General features: G+C 53.3%; 3 protein-coding genes across 6 annotated transcripts; 1 reads left to right on the forward strand and 2 right to left on the reverse strand.

Annotated features, from left to right (window-relative positions):
* Window positions 1-83: 83 nt before the first annotated feature.
* LOC138824324 (EGF-containing fibulin-like extracellular matrix protein 2) lies at window positions 84-8,276 on the reverse strand. Of its 3 annotated transcripts, none has more exons than XM_070018134.1 (11): window positions 8,223-8,276; window positions 6,960-7,077; window positions 6,690-6,738; window positions 5,943-6,149; window positions 5,295-5,417; window positions 4,891-5,007; window positions 4,630-4,749; window positions 2,224-2,343; window positions 2,023-2,149; window positions 1,664-1,859; window positions 84-802 (listed from the first exon to the last, which is right to left on the reverse strand). In XM_070018134.1, exons 2-11 carry the CDS (start codon window positions 7,068-7,070, stop codon window positions 641-643), a joined length of 1,332 nt encoding a protein of 443 aa, XP_069874235.1. In that variant the 5' UTR covers window positions 7,071-7,077; window positions 8,223-8,276; the 3' UTR covers window positions 84-640. The 3 variants fall into 3 exon arrangements, with proteins under 3 accessions (XP_069874235.1, XP_069874236.1, XP_069874234.1); XM_070018135.1 differs by lacking the exon at window positions 8,223-8,276 and adding an exon at window positions 7,792-8,174; XM_070018133.1 differs by lacking the exon at window positions 8,223-8,276 and adding an exon at window positions 7,343-7,418.
* A 3,574-nt stretch (window positions 8,277-11,850) lies between these two features.
* LOC138824325 (cathepsin W-like) lies at window positions 11,851-16,495 on the forward strand. The gene is made up of 10 exons (XM_070018136.1): window positions 11,851-11,948; window positions 12,138-12,222; window positions 13,603-13,716; window positions 14,747-14,901; window positions 14,998-15,094; window positions 15,172-15,252; window positions 15,389-15,514; window positions 15,720-15,784; window positions 15,863-16,054; window positions 16,136-16,495. Exons 1-10 carry the CDS (start codon window positions 11,862-11,864, stop codon window positions 16,247-16,249), a joined length of 1,116 nt encoding a protein of 371 aa, XP_069874237.1. The 5' UTR covers window positions 11,851-11,861; the 3' UTR covers window positions 16,250-16,495.
* A 57-nt stretch (window positions 16,496-16,552) lies between these two features.
* LOC138824326 (acidic fibroblast growth factor intracellular-binding protein) lies at window positions 16,553-21,846 on the reverse strand. Of its 2 annotated transcripts, none has more exons than XM_070018138.1 (10): window positions 21,678-21,846; window positions 21,289-21,487; window positions 20,996-21,122; window positions 19,777-19,877; window positions 18,894-19,027; window positions 18,463-18,571; window positions 18,322-18,385; window positions 18,043-18,129; window positions 17,857-17,954; window positions 16,553-16,676 (listed from the first exon to the last, which is right to left on the reverse strand). In XM_070018138.1, the coding sequence occupies exons 1-10, from the start codon at window positions 21,760-21,762 to the stop codon at window positions 16,607-16,609; spliced, it is 1,074 nt and encodes a 357-aa protein (XP_069874239.1). In that variant the 5' UTR covers window positions 21,763-21,846; the 3' UTR covers window positions 16,553-16,606. The 2 variants fall into 2 exon arrangements, with proteins under 2 accessions (XP_069874239.1, XP_069874238.1); XM_070018137.1 differs by having other exon boundaries at window positions 18,873-19,027.

Consider the following 21,846-nt stretch of genomic DNA (forward strand, 5'->3'; position numbering starts at 1 on the left):
GCACATGACCATAATAACAGCAGTTGGGAAGCTGAGCAGGACAATCTGGAGTTTCCTTGTCAGAGAGATGGAGTCAATGGGCATTGCAGCTTTGAATCTACTTTATGTAATTAGATGGTCCCTTGTCCAATAAAAGTTCATTTGATAAGAAGCTCTATAACGTGGAAAAGAGGAGCTAGGAAAGCAGTCACAGTCATCATCTCATTTTGTAGATTGAGAAACAGGCCCAGGAAGCGAGCGGGGCTTAAACAAATATCTACTTTGAGGCAGCGCTAGGACTCTAACTCTGGGCTTCTTGGCAATGTCCTGGGTAAGGTTTCTCACCCCCCTCCACATCAGCCAAGCTGGGTGCTGGGATGAGGCCTGGGGTGATTCTGAAGCCCTCAGGCCCACCTCAGTGGAGCCCCTCAACCTGAACACAGCTCCCTTCAGGTGGGCTTGGCCTGCTTCTCCCAAGCCCGGCCCCTTCCCCAAGCTGAGGTTGCCCGCCTACCTCAGCCACCAGGACTCCTCCTTTCTCCCTTTATTGCCTTTCTATCCTTCACAACATCTTGCTTTTTAGCAGAACACAGTCATCTCTGAGCCCCAGGCTCCTCAGCTACAGGGGGCAGATGGCCCCTCTCTAAGGGTCCCCCCCTCCTCAGAAGGTGTAGGCCCCCACGAAGACGGTGAGTCTCAGTACGGAACTGGCCCGGTAGCTCATGAGGGAGTTCATGGTGACCATCTCCAGGTCCAGCACGTACTCCCGGGGGCCTGTCACTGGCCGGGCGAGGACCAGCATGGCGCTGACGTTGTTGATTTGCTGCAGGGCACAGTGGGTGGCAGGACATGGGGGTCGTCAGCCTCTGTGCCAGGCAGGATCCTGTCCCAGTGTCACTTCCACTTCACTTCCCGTCACAGGGCAGTCAAGTGGGGGAGGGGGCAGCCCTGGTCAGGCTGTTGTCACCCAGGCTCTCACACACATCCTTCTTCTAGCCTAAGGTTCTGCCCTCCAAAATAACCCCACTGGTTCTCTCCCCACCCCTCCCAGCTAGTTGCTTTCTAATCAAGATTAACTGATGACTCAAGGCCAGTGTTGGAATGATGGAGCCTTTGGTAATTGGAACAGACTAGACTCCCTTTCAAAGCCATCAGTATTTTTTTTTCTTCTTTCGGTGCTGGAGATCAAGCCCGGGGCCTCTTGCTACAGACTAAGCACATGTTGTATCACTAAGCTGCATTGTCAGCCCCGAAGCACTCAACTCCAAGGGGAAAAAAGCAAGCTCTGATGCCAAATGCCTCTAAAAGCTTAAATACAGCAGAACACAGGGGGTTTGAGGCCCTCCCACACACACTGCAAGCCACACCTGGACCCGTGCCAGCCTCAGCTAGCTCAGCAGCAGAACTGGATCCAATCCAACTCCTACACAAATCTCAACGCCATTCCTTGTTTTGTGGCTGAAGAAATCAAGGCCAGGTAGGGGAGGCCGATACTGAGGCTCAAACCCCAGTGATGAACTGCCTGTCAGAACTGTCTTAGAGGCTGGGACCCTGGGAATGTTCCATTGCACACACCAGTCCCGCCTCCTGGGATGGGAAGTAGTGGAACAACCTAGTCTCCCACTCACTGTTCTTAGAATAATGCATGTTGGGGGGGCGGCGGGTGAGTAAGAGAGCACCTTACCCTAATGTAGAAGTCCCCCTGAGAGTTTCCTGCACGGATCTGAAAGGCATTGTAGGCCCCGGGGTAGACGGAAGTTGCCTGTATCTGGAACACATCGGCGGGCACGCTGCGCTCCGAGGTGATGCTCATGTACCGGTACACAATGGATGAAGGCTGCTCTCGACACAGGGGGTTGGAGGCGGGGCAGAGGCAGCGGCTAGAGGCCCCAAGATGGAAGACAGTAAGATTCTGGCCCATCCAAGATCCTCTTGGGAATCCCAGCAGAAGACTACAACTCCCACCAGCCCTCAGGTGCACTAGCCCGCTATAAGGCCTTCTGGGAATTGTTTCCACAGAAGCCTGTCACTTCGGAGACTCACTTGTCCGACACCTGGATATAGGGCTCCACACAACGGTTGGTGTCCACACAATGGTATCCCCCATGGAAGTTGACACAGGTTTGGGCCTCAGAGCACTGATGCCCACCTGACTCACATTCATCAATGTCTGTACCAGGGCAGAGGGGCTGGAATCAGGGACATGAGCTCCTAAACCCATCCGCCCAACCCAGCCCCCTGTACCTTGGCAAAGCCGTGTGGCCATCAGCTGGTAGCCCTGTGGGCAGTGGCAGGAGAAGCGGCCTGGCTCATTGACACAGCGGTACTGGCAGAGGTAACTGGAGTAGCTGCACTCATCTGTATCTGAGGGAGGGAGGGTGGAGATGAGGATACCGGGACCAGGGCAGCCCTCACCATTGAGTCCCACAGCCCAATTAGGGACAAGAGCCCTGGATATGGGAAGAGAGAAGGGACAAGAGGAGCCCTGAAAGGCTCAGGAGGGGGATAGAGGGCTCAAAGAAAGGTCAGAGGGGCCAGGTATACCTGCAATCCTAGCTACTCAGGAGGCTGAGATCTGAGCATTATGGTTCAAAGCCAGCTCATGCAGGAAAGTCCATGAGACTCATCTCCAGTTAACCAGCAAAAAGCTGGAAGTGAAATTGTGGCTCAAGTGGTAGGATACTAGGGACAGTGCCCAGGCCTTGAGTTCAACTAGGGACAGTGCCCAGGCCTTGAGTTCAACTAGGGACAGTGCCCAGGCCTTGAGTTCAAGCCACAATACCAGCACAAAAATAAAAGGTCTGAAGGGTTTGTGGGTATACTTCTGTGGTATTCTGTATGCTTTAGTATCAAGCCCTGAGTTCAATCCCAGTACTACAAAAGCAAGTGTGTGAATAACTTAGAAGGCTATGTCTATAGGTTGGCCCAGATCTCCTAAGTCCTTGATCTGTCCCAGGACTGTAAGAACATTAATAGAAAAAACAATTAAAATTTTTACAAAAGGGCTGGGAAGGTGGCTCAGTGGTAGAGTGCTTGCCTTGCATGCATGAGGCCCTGGGTTTGATTCCTCAGTACCACACAAACAGAAAAAACCAGAAGTGGCGCTGTGGCTCAAGTGGTAGAGTGCTAGCCTTGAGCTGAGGAGCTCAAGGACAGTGCTCAGGCCAGGCCCCACGACCGACTGGGGGAAAAAACAAACAAACAAACAAAAAACAGGGCTGGGAAGGTGGCTCAGGGGTAGAGTGCTTGCCTTGCATGCCTGAGGCCCTGGGTTCGATTCCTCAGCACCACATAAGTAAAAAGAAAAAAGCCAGAAGTGGTGTTGTGGTTTAAGTGGTAGAGCGCTAGCCTTGAGCTGAAGAGCTGAGGAACAGCGCCCAGGACCAGAGTTCAGGCCCACAACTGGACCCTCCCCCCACCAAAAAAAAAACAAAAAAAAAAACTTGAAATCTAAAGGCTTGGGCATACATTCAACTCCATTTCCCCATTTCCCTGCCAGTAACATGAACAGGTTAAACTAGCAGATCAGAAGTGTCTGCTGTAGTTCTCAACAACTTGTCCAATTCCTACAACCCACAATCAGTCTGCACCTAGTCCCCTCTTGGCAGCTATGAGCTACACACAGGATGCTGTTTTCTACTCTTGTTCCCCTTATGCAGTCAGGCATCAACGAGCTTCTACTCCATAGCAAAGTATGACAGAAAGGATACTTTCTGTGTGAGCCAGTGGCTCGCACCTGCAATCCTAACTACTCAGAGGCTGAGATCTGAGGATTGTGGTTAGAAGCCAGGCCAGGCAGAAAAGCCCCCATGAGACTCTCATCTGCAATTAGCCACTCAAAAACTGGAAGGGGTACTGTGGCTCAAGTGGTAGAGCGCCAGGCTTGAGCACAAAGAGGCTCAGGGACAACACTCACACCTTGAGTTCAAGCCCCACAACCAACAAAAAAAAAAAGGGCACATGACGTGACATGGAGAGAAAAGTCTGAGATTGAGCCCCAGCCCATCTCATCCTTGGAGTTTAATTAACTTAGGTAAAGTCACTTAACCTCTCTAAATTGAAGGCTAAACTTCTCAGGAATTCACCCAAAACTTATTTGTTTTACAATTCTCCCAATAATGGTCATGTTATTGTCTTGTTTGAAGAGAAAGGACAACAAAATCATACCTATGTCAAAGGATTGTTGACAGGGTGACACAAAGACCAAGTGTGCAGAGCCAAGTACCCTGCACAGAGTAAGTTCTCAACAAACTCCTCTCCCAACTTCAGCTGCTGGAGATCTGATGAAGCCGGTCCATTATCACTGTCCCTATTCATCCCCTATCCAACCCATTTTGTAGAAGGAACAAGCTCAGAGAGACGAATGGCTTGCTCTAGTGCAGGATTCAAATGTAGCTCAGCCTGACTGCTAGGAAGAATGGTACCCATATCCTTCTCGTCTTGCCAGCTCAGAAGGAGACTATTGCACCTGAGGGTGCCCACCGTCTTGGAGTGCCCTGCGACCAGCGCAGGATGGAGGGCATGGTGGTGTATGGGTGAGGAGAATGGGACACGGAAGGGTCAAACACAACCATGTGGCTGCTGGTGGCATGGTGAACTGCAAGGCCTGGAAGGGCAATTTCAGAAACTCAGCGCAGGTTTTGGACTCACCACTGCAGGAGAAGCCATCCCGATGCAGCTCGTAGCCCTGGTGACAGCGACACAGGAAGGTCCCATAGGAGTTGAAGCAACGCTGCTCACACGGGGCCCCCATCTCACACTCATTCACATCTGAAGGTGCCAGGAACAGTTGGAGGGGTGAAAGGAACAGAGCAGCCCACAGCCCCCCTCCACTTAGGCTGATCTTAGGAAGGGAGTTCCCTCATCTCACACCTTCTTTCCCAGGACCCAGGACCCAGGACCCAGCCTCACCCACACAGGAGCGGTTGTTGGGCCCCAGCTGGAAGCCTGGCTCGCACTGGCAGCGAAAGGAGCCGGGCAGGTTCACACAGCGGTGCTGGCAGTAGCGGTAGCGACACTCGTCTATGTCTGGGATGGAGATAGGGGAGGAGGGCGGAGGGTAGAGGTCAGGCAGGGCCTTGGTCAGCTAGAACTCAAGGCCTCAGCACCCATGATCCATCTTGTCTTTACCTAAGGAGCTGATTGGGCCAGAGCCAGGCCAGCCTTGACACGCCCCCTGCCCACATACAGTGTGCCCCCCCACCCCCCCACAGGTGATAAGGGACTGAGGTGATTTAGGGAGTAGATAGGAAGAGGGGGCAGGTGCTAGAATGAGAGCCAGGCTAGGGCCCAGAACAAAGACTCCCTGGACTCACCCACACACTCTGGCCCGATCTTGCGGTAGCCATCTGGGCAGGTACACTGGTAGGAGCCAGGTAAGTTATGGCAGTCCTGGCTGGGGCGACAGTCATGCAAGGCCTGGGTACACTCATCCACATCTGCGGAAGACATCACTCAGCTCTGAGCACAATCCCACGTGCCACCAGCTTGAGTGGTGGCACACACCAGATAACGTTCACATGGGCACATGGTAGACTGGCAAGAACACAAGAATTAAATCCTCTCCACAGCACAAAAAACAAAGAAAAAAAAAAACCCAGCAGCCTGGGAGCCTCCAAAGGCACCCTGACCCTGTGACACCCCATATCAGTGGAGCTAAACAAGGCTCTGCCCACCCCCTAATATCACTGACACCGGGACCTTCACTTCTTCAAGGCCCATGGCTCCCTGGGGTGGGATATAGATCTTAAAGCAGATAGAGCCAGAGGCTGGGGAAGAGGGGACGGGGGAGGAGGGGCAGAGCTCTTACATCCCCGGGGGTGGTGGGGATCTGAATGAGTGGGGATCTGAATGAGTGGGGGTGCCTCACTGAAGAGCCCAATGGGCTTTGAGCAAGGGAGGATCAGGAGAGGACGCCTGGTGAGAGGGCTGGAAGCCTGGGTACTGGAGTGGCTGGCACTCACCCACGCAGCTCTCCTGTTCATCCGGCTCGTATCCTGGTGGACAGGAGCTGGGGTGTTCAGCAGGGGGCACTGGTGGTGGGGGTCCCTCGCCATGTAGGTCATTGATCACGGCAGCCGAGCGGGGCAGGCACAAGTAGCCCCCATAATGGTTGATGCATTTCATTTCGCCCTTGCAGGCCTCAGGAATGGTCAGGCACTCGTTGACATCTGCAGAGAGGGGCCTGCTGGGCACAGCCAGTCATCTGGGCTGGCCCTGGAGGTAGTGAGAGGCAGGAGCCCCGGCTCGGCCTTCTCTAAAGTGGATAAGGATGTCTGCTTGCCTAGGACCTGTCAGGGCTGCAGGTGGGGCTCCTGTTCCCTATTTGTCCCAATTCTCTTGCCTCAAAGTGGGTTTCAGCCCCACCTCAAGGCCCTAGCCCTAGCTCAGCCCAAGACTAATGGGCAGGCCTCCTAATGAACTGCCCTCCTAAGTTACAGGATAAAGAGCTGGGCTAGGTCTGTGGTTCAGAGAGATGTATGCAACCTGGCTCTCCTGGGTAGTGCTCAGCTGCTTGCTTACTGGGAGGGGGTAGATTAGAGGAAGAGCCACTTCTAATTGAGCCCCCAGAGAACCGGAGCTGGCCTAGGCCCAGCAGAGCTGAGTAGAGGGCAGGCCATTAGGCTCTGGCCACAGTTCTTGGAGGTGGTGGTTAACACCTGAACCCCAGCTAGGCTCCCGGGGCTAGTGGGTCCTGCAGGTACACTCACCCCGGCAGTGCTGGCTGTCTGGATCCCACTCATAGCCATCTGTGCATTCCTGGAAGGGAACCAGAGATGGCCAGCGCTCATTCCAGGTCTCCTCCAACCAGCCAGCAACCACAGGGCCTGAGCCCTGCCACCCTCCAAGCACGATCCAAACAAAAGCTTCCAGCCGACCCACCAACCAGGAAGGGGAGATTGGGTCCCCGCAGCTGCCACTCCAGTACCAACATCCTCTCTGCCCGCCCCATCCCAGGCCAGCGGCCCCACGGTCCCCACCGTATAGCTGTCCGGCTCCTCAGACTCCTGGGGAGACGCTGCCCCCAGGAGCAGCAGCAGCAGCGCCCACAGCAGTAGAGAGTCGCGGAGGCAGGAAGCGAAAGGGAGCATCCCGAGGCTAGGAGGTGGTGGGCAGGGGTCAGGGGCCTCTGCCAAGACACGCGAGCCCCCGCTCCCGCCGCCTCCAGCTCAGGGCCGTGCTTGGCACCCGAGCCTTCCATGGCTGGGGGCCGACTCCTCTCGCAGGCCCGGATCCCAGGCCCACCCGGCCTCTGCCCATTGCCCCAGCAGTGCGAGCCGTGGGGCGCAGGCCTCTGGGTTCCGCGCCGCGCTGTCTCGGCGGACGCTGGGGCCCGCGCCCTCCCCCGCGGACGGCCACTCACTTGGGCCCGAGGCGCCCGGCAGCTCCGTGGACTCCGGCAGTGCCTGCAGGCGGCGGACGGACGGGCGGACGGCGCAGCTCCCTGGACGCACGGCCCCAGGAAGCGCCCCCCGCCCGCCCGCCCGCCCGCCCGGCGCGGCCCACCCCGGCGCCTCCGCCCGCCCTTCGGCGGATTCCTGAGCCCGCGCCAGGGGGAGGGACCCCGACCCCCGCTTCTCCGCCCTCGGCCGGCCACAGGTCCCCACCCGGTCCCCCGCGGCGCTGCCCTGCCCGGAGCCGCCTCCCGGGGTTCAGCCAGGGACCCCCAGCATTCAGTCTTAACCTTGATGCCTGGCGTCCAGGCTCACCTGGACGGGGGGGGGGGGTCCCTTAGACCCTCACTCAATATATCCTGTACACCTACACCCTACCCAACCTGCACCCCCAGAACTGTATCCTGTGCGAACACACCTTGGTCCTGCCAAGACCCGGACTCCGATGGTGCACCTACATCTCACGGGTACCAGGCACCCCAAACCCGCACTTCATTCTGGGGGCTCCAAACCCTCACTCGCCTCCCTCCAAGATCTTATTCTGGGCTCCCAGGTGGCCCCCAAAGTGAGGGCGTGGGGACCCTGGCGCAGGCAGGAGACGCCCCTCCCCCCCAGCAGAGCCGTGCATCCCCGGCCCTGCCCTCCTCCGCGGGGCAGCCTTCGGCCCGGTGGTCCTCCGCTCCAGCGCGCGCCCCCACGCCTGCCGGGCTCAACGTCGCAACTGTTTGGGGGCGCAATTCCCCTTTGGCCCCAAATGAATGGAAGCCCCTAAGACAGGCTGGCATGCCTGAACTCCGGCGAGCCGGACGCCCGGGCCCAGTGCCAGCCCCTTCCCCACCCTCTTCTCACCCACGTCCCCCGCCGGGTTTCCGCCTCCGCCCCCAGCGGAGCGCAGGCCTTGGGGCGGAGCCGGGCCCCCAGGAAGGGGCGGGGCCTCGCCGTGCAAACGTCTCAGGGCGGGCCAGACGGGAAAAGGCTGCGTGTCCAGGGATCCCCCGCTTGGGCCGGGCTGCGAGCCGGAATAGCGCGGCCTACCCCTGCCTTGCCCTTTCCTTCTCCATCCTTGCTTGTCCCTGCCATCGTTTCCAAGGTGGCACCGAGGTGGGGCTGTGCGGGGAGGGGGAAGGGTGCAGGTGGTGGCTAAGGTGTGAGCCCTTGGGGTTCAAGGAAAACTACTGAGCGTGGCCTTCGCACTGCCCAACGCGCAAACCACTAGGTCAAGGCTAAAAATTAGAATCCAAACCAAAAATGACGGCTGGAGATGGTGGCACACACGCCTGCCATCCCAGCACTAGGGAAGCCTCTTGCACATGCAATAAACTATTCATTGTTCCTACTCTATTGTAAGTATAAAGTGATGCAACTGCTATGGAAAACGTTCTGGTCTTTTCCCAAAATGTTGCATGATCCAGCAATTTCACCTCTAGGGAAAAATGAAAACATTTACACGCCAAGATATCTGTATGTAGTACTGGTAGCACTTTTTTTTTTTTTTTTGTAGGTCATGGGGCTTGAACTCTGGGCCTGGGCGCTGTCCCTGTGCTCTACCTCTTGAACCACAGTGTCACTTCTGGTTTTCTTTCTTTTTTTTTTTTTGGGGGGGGGTCCGGTCGTGGGGCCTGAACTCTGGGCCTGGGTGCTGTCCCTCAGCAATTCAGTTCAAGGCTAGCACTCTACCACTTGAGCCACAGTGCCACTTCCGGCTTTTTTCTTTCTGCTTATGTGGTGCTGAGGAATCCAACCCAGGGCCTCAGGCATGCAAGGCAAGCGCTCTACCACTGAGCCACCTTCCCAGCCCCCCACTTCTGGTTTTCTAGTGGTTTACTGGAGATCAGAGTCTCATGAACTTTTCTGCCCCCGCTGGCTTTGAACCCTGACCCTCAGATCTCAGCCTCCTGAGTAGCTAGGATTACAGGCGTGGTGAGCCACCGGCACCCAGCTAAAGCAGCACTATTTATAACAGCCAAAATGTAGAAAGAAGCCAATGTCCATCCTCTGATAAATTTTGGTCTATCCATTCTTTTTTTTTTTTTTTTTTTTTTTTTGTCGGTTGTGGGACTTGAACTCTGGGCCTGGGCGCTGTCCCTCAGCTCTTCAGCTCAAGGCGAGCGCTCTACCACTTGAGCTACAGCGCCACTTCCGGTTTTCTGGTGGTTTATTGGAGATAGGAGTCTCACGGTCTCTCCTGTCCGGGCTGGCTTTGAACCGCGATCCTCAGATCTCAGCCTCCTGAGTAGCTAGGATTACAGGCGTGAGCCACCAGCGCCCGGCTGGTCTATCCATTCTTGTATTCAGCTACAAAAATAAATGAATAAATAAAGGACTGAAATGCTGATACTACTCCAATATGGGTGAATATTGAAAACAAAGTACTAAGTAAAAGAAGCCAGACCTGGGCTGGGGAGGTGGCTCAGTGGTAGAGCGCTTGCCTTGAGCTGAAGAGCTGAGGGACAGCACCCAGGCCCAGAGTTCAGGCCCCACGACCGGACCCCAAAAAAAAAAAATCTGTAATTTTAGCTACTCATGAGGCTGAGACCAGAGGATTGCAGTTTGAAAACCACACTGTGCAGGAGAGTCCCTAAGACTCTTTTTGTTGGTGGTGGTGGTGGTCATGGGGCTTGAATGCTGGGCCTAGGTGCTGTCAGCTCAAAGCTCTATCACTTGAGCCACAGCACCACTTTCGGTTTTCTGGTGGTTTATATGAGATCAGAGTTTCATGGACTTTCCTGCTAGGGCTGGTTATAGGCGTCCTAAGACACTTATCTCCTAATTAAATACCAAAAAAAAAAAAAAAAGCCAGGAGTTGTGGCTCAAGTGGTATAGCACTTACTAGCCTTGAGTGAAAAAGCTAAGGGACAGTGTGCCCGTACCCTGAGTTCAAGCCCCAGGACCAATTAAAAAGAAAAAAAGAGGAGGAAGCAAAAACAAGAAAAAATCTCACCTGATTATTAAGATTTAACCATTCTAGGCAGTGACAAGGACCTCATTCGATTCTGCCAAGCTATAATGGGACAATGGGATGGTGTTACCACGCCCTTTCACAGATAAGGGTGGCTGAAAGATTTGTCTTAGGTACAGCCAGAGTGGTAAGGACAGCATGAGGATTCAAATCCCGCTGTCTCCAAGATTCTGACTTGGTCCCATATCAGTGTTTATCAATGTTAAGAAGCCACCATGTGAACAGGTGGCCAGGCTGATGGGTGTGCACTATCATTTCATTCAAACTTCAAAGAGAATTGTTGCTGTTACAAAGATGAAACACTGATGCCCAGAGGGGAATGACTGTATACTTGTAAACTTGAATCTGAACCTCCAACTTTGCATGTAGGCCCAGGAGAACTTGCTACTTGGAATCGCCTTCTCAGAAAGCCTCAGTGACCCTAGTGGGCATCATGGGCAGGAGATTTTGGGACCTTTTTTTTTGTTTGGTTCAGGTGAGCTGTCCCTGAGCTTTTTTTTTTTTGCTCAGGGCCTAGCACTCTACCACTCTGAGCTACAGCCCCAACCTGGGTTTTCTTCTGGTTAATTGGAGATAAGAATCTCATGTATTGTTGGGCGCCAGAGCCTCACACCTGTAATCCTAGCTACTCAGGAGGCTAAGATCTGAGGATCATGGTTTAAGACAGCCCGCACAAAAGTCCATGTGAGACTCTTATCTTCCAATTTAACCACTCAAAAACCAGAAGTGGCACTGTGGCTCAAAGTAGTAGAGTAATAACTTTGAGCAAAAGAGCTCAGGGGACAGCACCCAGGCCTGCCTAGGCTGGCTCCAAACCATAATCCTTAGATCTCAGCCTCCTGAGCAGTTAGGATTACTCCATGGGACTCTAATCTCCACTGAAACTATCAAAAAAGGGCAGTGGAGCTGTAGGTAGAGTGCTAGTCTTATGCACAATAGCTCAGGGAAAGTGCTCAGGCCCAGAGTTCAAGCCCTAGGGCCAGAAAAAAAATTGTCTCACAGACTTTACTGCCTGGGCTGGCTTTGAACTAAGATCCCCAGATCTTAACTTCCTGAATGTCTCGGACAGCAGTGAGCTACTAGCACCTAGCTAGGAAAGTTTCTAGAAGGAGATGGCTGAGCTTAACAGGAGCATGAATAGCTGTCAAGAGGGCACTGATCATTTTCTATCTCTGCCTGGTGTCTAGGGGTCTTTTTGGCCTACGCCCCTTGGGTTTCCCATCATGTCTATATATTGTCACTGTCCACTTCAGATCTGCCTTCCAGTCCCCTGAAGGACAGCTCTGTCTTTGTCTCCCTAGAGTTGCCCTGAAGTGGAGTGGCCTAGAGCTGTGGAATTGACAAAAAAAAAAAAGGAGGATGGAAAGAAGCTAAGCAGGCCTAAATGTCCGGAAGGCAGCCTACACGCATGCTTTAGGGTCCACCTGCTACCCCGAGCCTGACGTCTTGGGTGTTTCCCCAGCCCTACCCCCTCCAACTTGATCTGCATAGCTTCCTGCCCCTGCATTTGGCACTCAAGGCTGCATACCATGGCACTGACAGCCCAACTCTCCTGTCTCCTGGTCCTGATGGTGTCAGGCCAAGCCCATGGCTTCTGGAATTCCCCTGGAGCTCAGGTAAGTGTTGCCAAGCTGCTTCTCACAACTGGCTCCTCTTCCGAAACAGCCAGCTAGCCTCCATTTCTCAGGGGGAGCACTTGATGTGGGAGACATCTGTCATGCTCAAGCCTTGCTGGGGTATAGCTAAGGCAGACTCCCAGCAATGAGTTCTCCCCTCTCCCCCTTCTTCCTGCCATTCTGTGCCAGGGCCCTGGTCCCCAGCCACTGGAACTGAAAGAAGTCTTCAAGATGTTTCAGATCCAGTTCAACCGGAGTTACTCAAACCCAGCAGGTATCATGGGGCATATATATTTCTAGATGAAGAGCTTAGGGCTGGGAAGTTGGCTCAGTGGTAGAGTGCTTGCCTTGCATGCCTGAGGCCCTGGGTTTGATTCCTCAGCACCACATAAGCAAAAAGAAAAAAGCCGGAAGTGGCGCTGTGGCTCAAGTGGTAGAGCACTAGCCTTGAGCTGAAGAGCTGAGGGACAGCACCCAGGCCCAGAGTTCAGGACCCATGACCGGACCACAAAAAAAAAAAAAAAGATGAAGAGCTTAAAGGAGGGGGTAATAATGCTCAATAGGAAATGTACTCATTACCTTACTCATGTAACTGTAACCCCTCTGTATAGTACCTTTACAATAAAAAATATGATTATAAAAAAAATTTTAAAAAGAAGAAAAAAAGATAGAGAACTTGAGCAGGGCGCTGGTGGCTCACACCTGTAATTCTAGTTACTCAGGAGGGTGAGTTCTGAGGATTGTAGTTCACAGCCAGTCTGGACAAGAAGATACATCTAAGGCTTGTATCTTCAACAAAGCACCACAAAGCCTGAAGTGGAGCTGTGGTTCAGTGGTAGAATACTACCTTGAGCAGAAAAGGCTCAAGAATGTACCCAGGCCCTGAGTTCAAACCCTAGGGCTGGCACTTAAAAAAAAAAAAAAAGACACAGAACTGGAGGTTTAGGTTGGGGACTAGGCTTGATCCATCCCACCCAGCAGGACACAGGACTGGAGTTGTACTGGCTCATGTGTCCAGGGCGTGGGTGAACACAGGGTTGTCCTGTGCCTTGAAGCTGGAGGATTTCATGATGGCTGACAGGCATCTGCCCTAGCCTTAAAGGATCCTCTGGCTCCTTCGTCAACTCGCAGTGATTACAAGCATGGGACTGATGACTATCAAATCAGGTGTTCACTCACCAGTCCCCGCATTGTGTGCCCATGATGGCATTCCTTGTCACCACCATTCCAAGAACAGAGAAGGTCCTGCTCCTCCCTTCTCTCTAGGTCTCATTTTCCACCGAGTGCTGGTGTGTGCAAGACAATGCTGTCCCCTCCCCCCTGCAGCTTCCGATGTGAGGTGTGAAGTGGACAAAATGGTGGCCGGGCCGGAAGCCTGTCCCTAGCTACTCACTCAATCTCCCCCTCTGAGTCACTGCCTCCGGACTCTGGGTTTTGCTTCTTCTCAGGGTGGGCAGATGCCCCCCTTGCTGCCTTGGGGGACCTAACACTTAACTGGATAACCACTTCCTGGGCCCAGTGTCTACAGTGGAAACTGGAGGCTATAGAAAAGGAGTCTGTGCTCACCTGGGTGGGGGTGGGTGGCCGGAAACCCGGCCAGTGGCCACTTCCTGCCTCTAGGGAGTCAGTCTGAGACAAATCCGTTTTGGTCCAGAGCATGCTCGCCGTCTGGACATCTTTGCCCACAACCTGATCCGGGCTCAGCGGCTACAAGAAGAGGACTTGGGCACAGCTGAGTTTGGGGTGACTCCATTCAGTGACCTCACAGGTACTGAGACTCCCCTGGACTGTAGGCAGTGAGCGAAGAAGCAATTTTCTAGGGATACGGCAGATAAACAGAATAGTGTCCACTTGAAGCACTAAACTAGGTATCTGTTCCACCCCAGAATTCAGGGGCAGGAACCCTGCTGGCCTGCATCCAAGGCAGCTCAGGGACAAGACTAGAGGACTCAGTATTTCTGCCTGATGCATCCGATACAGGGATGCAAATGACTAAGGATGCGCTTAGCTGGAGTGGGAGAAGGTATCAAGAGTGGAGTAGCCAGGTGTCTGTTGCTCATGCTGGTAATCCTAGCTACTTAGGAGGCTGAGGTCAGAGGATCCTGGTTTGAAGTCAGGCCAGGAAAGAAAGGCTGAGAGATTCTTATCTCCAATTAACCATCAAAAAGCTGGAAGTAGGAAGTGGCGTTGTGGCTCAAGTGGTAGGGCCCTAGCCTTGAGCTGAAGAGCTGAGGGACAGCGCCCAAGTCCTGTGTTCAAGCCCCATGACCGACCAAAAAAAAGAAAATCAAAAGACAAAAAGCTGGAAGTAGCCCGGCTGGTAGCTCAGATCTGTAATTGTAGCCACTCAGGAGGCTGAAATCTGAGGATTGAGGTTTGAAGCCAGCCTAGCACAAAAGTCCTGGTGAAACTCCAATTAACCGCTCAAAACACCAGAAGTGGAGCTGTGGTTCGAAATGGGAGAGAGTTAGCCTTGAGCAAAAAAGCTCAGGGATAGCATCCAGAACCCTGAGTTCAAGTCCCACAACTGAAGAAAAACAAACACAAGGGCTGGCAAGGTGGCTTAATGGTAGAGTGCTTGCCTAGCATGCATAAAGCCCTGGGTTTGGTTCCTTAGTACCACATAAACAGCAAAAGCTGGAAGTGGTGCTATGGCCCAAGTGATAGAGTGATGCTAGCCTTGAGCAAAAGAAGCTCAGGGACAGTGCCAGGCTGTGAGCTCAAGCCCCAGGACTGGCAAAAAAAAAAAAGGGGGGGGGACAGGGTCAAATCTGTGACTTCTATGGCTCTGTTCCCAGAGGAGGAGTTTGATCAGCTCTATGGGAATTGGAGGGCAGCTGGAGGAGACTTCAGCATGGAGAGGAAGGTAGGGTCTGAAGACTGGGGGGAGTTGGTGCCCCACACTTGTGACTGGCGGAAGAAGCCTGGTATCATCTCACCCATCAAGAACCAGGTATGTGCCCCGCCCAGTTCAGCCTTACCCAGCCCAAGGGGTAGAAGAAGGCCAAGACTTGGATGCCCTATCCTACCCTACTATCTAACCCACCAGGAGAACTGCCAGTCCTGCTGGGCCATGGCGGCAGCAGGCAACATCGAGGCCCAGTGGGGCATCAAGAGCCAGCAGTCTGTAGAACTCTCGGTGCAAGGTATGCTGGGAAGGAGGAGGATGGGGGAGAGGGAAGGGTAGATGAAGGCCCTGTTCACGGTCCCTTTCTGCCTTCAGAGCTGATTGACTGTGGCCGCTGTGGAGATGGGTGCCAGGGTGGCTTCGTCTGGGACGCGTTCATAACTGTCCTCAACGACAGTGAGTACTTGGGCTTGCTGGGTGGCTGCAGGTGTGTGTGTGGGTATGTGTATGTACGTGCGCGCGTGCGTGCGTGCGTGTGTACGTGTAGCAGGGATCAGGAACCAGGACTCTTCCCTTGTCTTGTCGTCTTCAGGTGGTCTGGCCAGTGAAAAGGACTACCCATACGTAGGCCGTGCCAAACCAAACAGGTGCCTGGCCAAGAAGTACACCAAGGTGGCCTGGATCCAGGATTTCATCATGTTACCAGACAGTGAAACAAGTGAGATCTGGGTGGGGATGTGGGGGGGGTGATGAGGAAAAGAGATGCCAGGACAGAGGCAGACAGACCTATCTACTACAGACAGTAGGGGGGAGGGGCAGGGGTGATGGTGACACTGGGGAAAAGACACACAACAGACAAGTGGCATGAGGAACATGCCCATGTGCCAAGAGCAGCAGAGCCTGACAGCATTCTCTATCTTCAGAAATTGCTTGGTACCTGGCCACCCAGGGGCCTATCACTGTGACCATCAACAAGGCCCTATTACAGGTAAGTGGGGCAGAGTGGGAGGAGGGCCATGTGAAGAAGGGGACCCCAGATTCAGCCCCTCTGCCTCTACCCCTGCAGCATTACCAACAGGGTGTGATCAAAGCCACAAGCACCACCTGTGACCCTCAACTTGTAGACCACTGTGTCCTGCTGGTGGGTTTTGGTAAAAACAAGGCAGAGAAGACAGTGTCATCGGGATCTTGTCATCCCAGTCATTCCACCCCATTCTGGATCCTGAAGAATTCCTGGGGGGCCCACTGGGGTGAGAAGGTGAGTCTGACCCAATGGGGAAGGGGCGGGGCAGAACAGGCCCTTTCCACTTTCTGGCCCTAATGCCCCTAAATTTCCTAGGGCTACTTCCGGCTCCACAAGGGGAGCAATGCCTGTGGTATCACCAAGTATCCGATCACAGCCCGCGTGGGGAAACAACCAGTTAAGAAGCAGCAAGTCATCTGCCCTCCTTGAGTGGGGCAGCCACCCTTCAGCCTCTCCAGCACACCAGCTGTCTTCCCTGCCAAACTCATCATGAGGTTTTGCCATCTTTTCTCTATGGCTTCAATAAACCAAGATAATACCCCTGGCTCCTTAGTAGATTCAGCTGAGATCTGGAGAGAGCGGGGCCAGGAGAGCACTGACCACCCTGATCTGACCCGGTCACTGAGGGGCTGATGTACACGGAATCCTCATGCTCAAAAGCCATGGCACTCAGGATATACTTGCACGCTGCCCACGGCCCTGTGGGCTCCTCCCCAGGAACCAGGACTGGTCTCCAAACTCATGGCAATTTTATTGTCACTGTGTTCAGGATGGAGGGAGAGGGCCTCAGTCATGATAGAGGCGCAGGAGGCAGCCACAGAGGGTGCCCATATAGCGTTCCCAGAGGGCTTGGTGCCTGAAATGAAAACGGCAACAGTGACAGATGTTCACTTAAACCCTGAGTCGGAGATGGCTGCAAGTGTTTCCTATACCTTATTAAATCCTCAGAAATTCCTTTTTTTTTCTTTGGGGTGGTGGTGGTGGTGGTGGTGCCTGTCCTGGAACTTGAACTCAGGGCCTGGGTGCTATCCCTTAGCTTTGTTGCTCAAAGCTAGCAATCTACTTGAGGCACAGCTCCACTTTCTGGCTTTTTTTTTTTTTTTTTTGGGGGGGGGGAGGCGGCTTAATTGGAGATAAGAGTCTCAGACTTTCTGGCATTGAACCATGATCCTCAGATCTCAACCTGCTGAGAAGCTAGGATTACAGGCCTGAGCCACTGGCACTTGGTTTTTCGTTGGTGGTGGTGGTGGTTGTGGGGCTTGGGTGCTGTCCCAGCTGAAGGCGAGCGCTCTACCACTTGAGCCACAGCACCACTTCCAGTTTTCTGGTGGTTTATTGGACATAAGAGTCTCAGAGACTTTCCTGCCCAGGCTGGCTTTGAACCATGATCCTCAGATCTCAGCCTCCTCAGTAGCTAGGATTACAGGCATGAGCCACTAGGGCCTGGCTTTGGCTTTTTTTTTTTTTTTTTTTGGTCGGTCATGGGGCTTGAACTCTGGGCCTGGGTGCTGTCCCTCAGCTCTTCAGCTCAAGGCAAGCGCTCTACCACTTGAGCTACAGCACCACTTCCGGTTTTCTGGTGGTTTATTGGAGATAGGAGTCTCACGGTCTCTCCTGCCCGGGCTGGCTTTGAACCGCGATCCTCAGATCTCAGCCTCCTGAGTAGCTAGGATTACAGGCGTGAGCCACCAGCACCTGGCCTTTTTTTTTTTTTTTTTTTTAGTGGTGCTGGTGATTGAATTCAGTGCCTTGTATATGCTAGGTAAGTGATCCATTACTGAGTTACACCCACAAATCATAAATTCTTATGATTCTTCTACTTACAGTAGCATTTTAAATGAGGAAACTGAGGTAAAGCGAAGTTAATCTGTGTGTCCCAGGTCACACAGATTCTATGGGTTAGAACCAGAGACTTACACTCCAAGTAGCACATGGGGATCCCCAAGGGTGCATATGTGGGGGAGGGGGAAGTGAGGCCCCAGGAGGCTGGCTGGTTGGGGCCAGGACAAGCTGACAGGAGGCCTGTGGTTTCTCACCGGAAGCCATCCAGGGAGTGGACAGATGCTGAATACTGATTCAGGAAGAGCCGTACATCATTCAGTGGCCAGTGGTCAGAGCGGCAGGGTTCCACAAACTGTGGGCCCAAGGGAACATTTACCATCCCCAGTTCGACTCGGGAAAAGCACAGGTGTGGATCGAGGGTAGCAGGCAGCACAGCTCACCTTCTCCACCAGGTCCACAAAAAGGTCTCTGACGTCCTTATTGTGAGTCAGCTTGGCAGCAACATTCACCAGTCCTCGGGACAGATTCTGTGGGGCAAGGATCCTAGGAGTTCTGGGGGCTGAGCTTGGAGGCTGGTCTGTCCCCAAAAACACCCTCCCTCCCCCAATCAAGTTCCTTTGTTTACAAGTGCACAGGGAGCAGCAGTGCCATCTGCTGGCCAACCTATGACCCAAGAAGCTGAAGATTCCCCAGGGGAGAGGGCTGAAAGGGCTAAAGACCTTGAAGTTGGTTTCCATCTCAGAGAAGACACCAATCTTTCCCCGGAGGGCAGTACACACCAGGCTGAGGGAAAAAGAGGGCATACTACAATCACCTCTGCCCTCACTGCAGGTTCGGTTCCCATGGAATCCCAAGGTCACCTCTTATGCAAGTCCAGAAGGTCCTTATCAGCCACTAGCACCTTGAGCTCCTTCAAGTCCTGGAGGAATTCTTTGTCTAAGTCCACATCCATGTCATCCACCTGGGAGTCTGCATGAAGGAAGATGGGGTGAGTGATAAACTCATCTACGACAGCCAGAACCTTTCTCAACCACCACCTCCTTGCACCCCACAGGACAGAAGAAGAAACAGGGTCTCGTGGGTGGAATAACATGCCCCAGGCCAGACAGAGGGAGCCCTTGGTCTCAGACAAGGTGGGGTGGAGAGAAGTAGACTACATAAGCAGAGGTCTGGGTGGAGACCTGAAGAAAGGACACTGAGACCCAGGGGGCTAGAGAAGGAAGTGCTGGTGAGGAAGCAGGCCTTGAGAGGGTGGGAAGGGTCCAGGCACCTGGGTCGGTGGGGGCCTCACCGACGGCTCCAAGGGTCCAGTTCTGGATCATGAGCTCAGCACAAAAGGCAAAGTCACCGAAGCTCAGATACTGTAGCTTTTTCTTCCCGGTCTCAAAGCGGTTGTTGGCAAAGAAGACAATGGCTGCATAGTCCCTGTAGACAGGGAACAGTGTAGGTCCTCTCAAGACTTGAAATCCTTTCTTACTAAGCCTACAACGATGTGTTCATATTCATCTCACTCAATATACATTGTAGGATTAAAACAGTTTTCTTCTTGTCAAGCAGCCTCCACCTGCAACCTTGGCTGGCCATCTGAGTTCTGGCCTTTCTTTCCCCACTGTGTGACTCTCCCATAACTACCTCTTATGGGGCTCTTCAACAGTGCAGAGAGAAGATTCAGCCCAGTTTCCTAAGAGATACAGTGAGTAGTAACAGCTATCATGTCTCCGTACTTCCTAAGTGCCATCGCATAAAAGCCCAGGTAGAAAATAACCAGGCTAGGATCTGAACCCAAGTCAGCCTGATCTGTAGTAGAGATCATAAATGAAATAATGTGGGGTGCTCACACTATATGCTCACACCTATAATCCTAGCTACTCAGGAGGCTGAGATATGAGAATCACAGTTTGAAGCCAGGACAGGAAAGTCCCTAAGACATTTTTTTTTTTTTTTTGGTGGTCATGGGGCTTGAACTCTGGGCCTGAGTGCCGTCCCTCAGCTCTTCAGCTCAAGGCGAGCCCTCTACCACTTGAGTTACAGCGCCACTTCCTCCCTAAGACTTTTATTTCCCATTAACCTCCAGAAGTGTCTCCCCAGCACAGCCAGGAGGTGAAAGAGTTGAAGTGTAACAGGCTCAAGGACTAGGGAAGGCATGTGCAGGTGGGAGATAGTTGGCCTCTCACCTGGCCAACCGATCGGAGAGGAGAAAGTGTTGCTGGATGTTATCCACCAGGGAGCCCCGCATTTCCTCCACCACTTTGAAGACTCGTTTAAAGTTGTCAAACTGCAGAGCGGTTAGTGGAGGAGAGGAACTGGTCAAAAGCCAATCAATGCTTACTCAATACCCCCCTCCCTCTTATCTGCCTCTCCAGTTGGCAGCTATTTCTTTTTGTTGGGTCTGGTCATGGGGCCTGAACTCTGGGCCTGGGCGCTGTCCCTCAGCGCATCAGCTCAAGGCTAGCGCTCTACCACTTGAGCCACAGTGCCACTTCTGGCTTTTTTTTTTCTGCTTATGTGGTGCTGAGGAATCGAACCCAGGGCCTTATGCATGCAAGGCAAGCGCTCTACCACTGAGCCACCTTCCCAGCCCTTGGCAGCTATTTCTTTAGCACCAGTTATTCCTTCAATAACTACTTGTTATTATTAGCAGTTATCAATTCAACAGATATTTGTTTGCTTCTACCATCTGGACTTGAGTAAACACTATTCTCTATTATTAATTCAGTCCTGTTCCAGCCTTGCTCTTTGGTTCTCCATAAGCTTGAACCAGAATGGATTCTCCTAGGTAAGTCCAAATTACTCAAAATGAGCAAATCCTAAGTTTGTGGAGAAGGCAGCATCCAGTGCCATGCCCAGAAATTCAAATGGTAGATATGGGCAAGAACTGTACTTTCCAAGTAACAACAACATAATCTAAAGGAAAATTGGGACTAAAAGGATTTGACCTGCAGAGAGCAAATCACAGGGAAGTCTGAAGGTCAAGACTAATAGTACACTGCCACCCTGGAGGCAATGGGAGCCAATGAAAGTATATAATCAAGAGAAAGTCATGGTCAGATCTGATCATATAAAAGGGACAAAATGTAGGGCTGGGAAGGTGGCTCAGTGGTAGAGTGCTTGCCTCGCAGGCATGAGGCCCTAGGTTCCATTCCTCAGCACCACATAAGCGGAAAAAGCTGGAAGTGGCAATGTGGTTCAACTGGTACAGTGCTAGCCTTGAGCTGAAGAGCTGAGGGACAGCACCCAGGCCCAAAGTTCAGGCCCCACAACTGAGCCCCCCACCCCCACCCCCAAAAAAAAGAAAAGAAAGAAAAAAGGGACAAAAATGCAACAAGTGTGCAAAGGAATGGAGAGAATGAGTGAACTATATGGGATGTGATACACATGTGGATCAGCGCTCACCTGCCTGCGGCAACTCTTAAGCGTGATGCCTGTTTTGGTGCTGATGTCATCCAGGTCCTTCTTGGTGCCCTTGGATAACTTCTTGCCCAGGACTTCCCGAACAAAGGCCTCGTCAAAGGTGTAGTACCTTGTAGAGGCAGAGGACACCACTGACCCTTCATAAAGGAGGGAAAAGGGGGCCTGAGTTGTTCCTTTCTCTCAACTTTCTGGGTTCCTTGGGTGAAGTTCCATCCCTCCCTGGGCCTCAGTTTCAGCCTGCAAAATGAATATAGGTCACCACACCGGGTGAGCACCTTTCAATGAGCAGCGCCTGCCGGGAGGGAGGGATCTGGAAGATGAGCTGGTGTAGCAGCTTGGTCGGTGCATGCAGCAGGCGCTCGAGCATGTGAAAGGTTCGGTAGTGGTCCATGGTGTCGCTCTGCAGCACCCCTGCCGTGGCGCCCGTCTGTTCGAGGATTCCCGAACGCACTCGCAGAGCCACCGCGTCGCTCACTGGAGAGTGGGCACAAGGATCAAGCCCTATCTCGCCGACCCCAGAGACGCTGCAGAGCTTCCAGCCCCAATCTTTCTCCCTCCCTTATTCCCAGCCACCTGCCCGCGAACTCTAAAGGATGCACGAGGCCTGGTCCCGCCCCTTCTCCCATCCAAAACAGCCGCTCCTCCGGACCGGCCACTCACGGACCCGAATACCCATCCAGCCACAGGCGATACACATCCTCGTCGATAAGCGTCGTGTTCCCCACGAAGATGTCCAGCTCGCTGGTCATGGCGCGGCCCCGCCCGGCGTGCCAGGGCTGCCGGGGTTCCAGGAGCTGGAGGGAGCGCGGGCCCAGCCCGGGGCGCGCCGCCGC

This window comes from Dipodomys merriami, unplaced genomic scaffold (assembly GCF_024711535.1).
Source record: "Dipodomys merriami isolate MVZ:Mamm:240054 unplaced genomic scaffold, mDipMer1.0.p SCAF_128, whole genome shotgun sequence".
NCBI classification, from domain to species: domain Eukaryota; kingdom Metazoa; phylum Chordata; class Mammalia; order Rodentia; family Heteromyidae; genus Dipodomys; species Dipodomys merriami.

Coding starts and splice junctions, on each gene's coding strand:
- LOC138824324 (XM_070018134.1), bottom strand. CDS start 7,070: ATGCTCCCTTTCGCTTCCTGCCTCCGCGACTCTCTACTGCTGTGGGCG. Junction 5,418..5,942: donor TGAACAGGAGAGCTGCGTGG/GTGAGTGCCAGC, acceptor TGTCTTCCGCAG/ATGTGGATGAGTGTACCCAG. Junction 2,150..2,223: donor GGCCACACGGCTTTGCCAAG/GTACAGGGGGCT, acceptor GCCCTGGTACAG/ACATTGATGAATGTGAGTCA.
- LOC138824326 (XM_070018137.1), bottom strand. CDS start 21,762: ATGACCAGCGAGCTGGACATCTTCGTGGGGAACACGACGCTTATCGAC. Junction 19,028..19,776: donor CTCTCCGATCGGTTGGCCAG/GTGAGAGGCCAA, acceptor CCCTGTCTACAG/GGACTATGCAGCCATTGTCT. Junction 17,955..18,042: donor TTGTGGACCTGGTGGAGAAG/GTGAGCTGTGCT, acceptor TTGGGCCCACAG/TTTGTGGAACCCTGCCGCTC.
- LOC138824325 (XM_070018136.1), top strand. CDS start 11,862: ATGGCACTGACAGCCCAACTCTCCTGTCTCCTGGTCCTGATGGTGTCA. Junction 11,949..12,137: donor GGAATTCCCCTGGAGCTCAG/GTAAGTGTTGCC, acceptor ATTCTGTGCCAG/GGCCCTGGTCCCCAGCCACT. Junction 14,902..14,997: donor TCTCACCCATCAAGAACCAG/GTATGTGCCCCG, acceptor CTAACCCACCAG/GAGAACTGCCAGTCCTGCTG.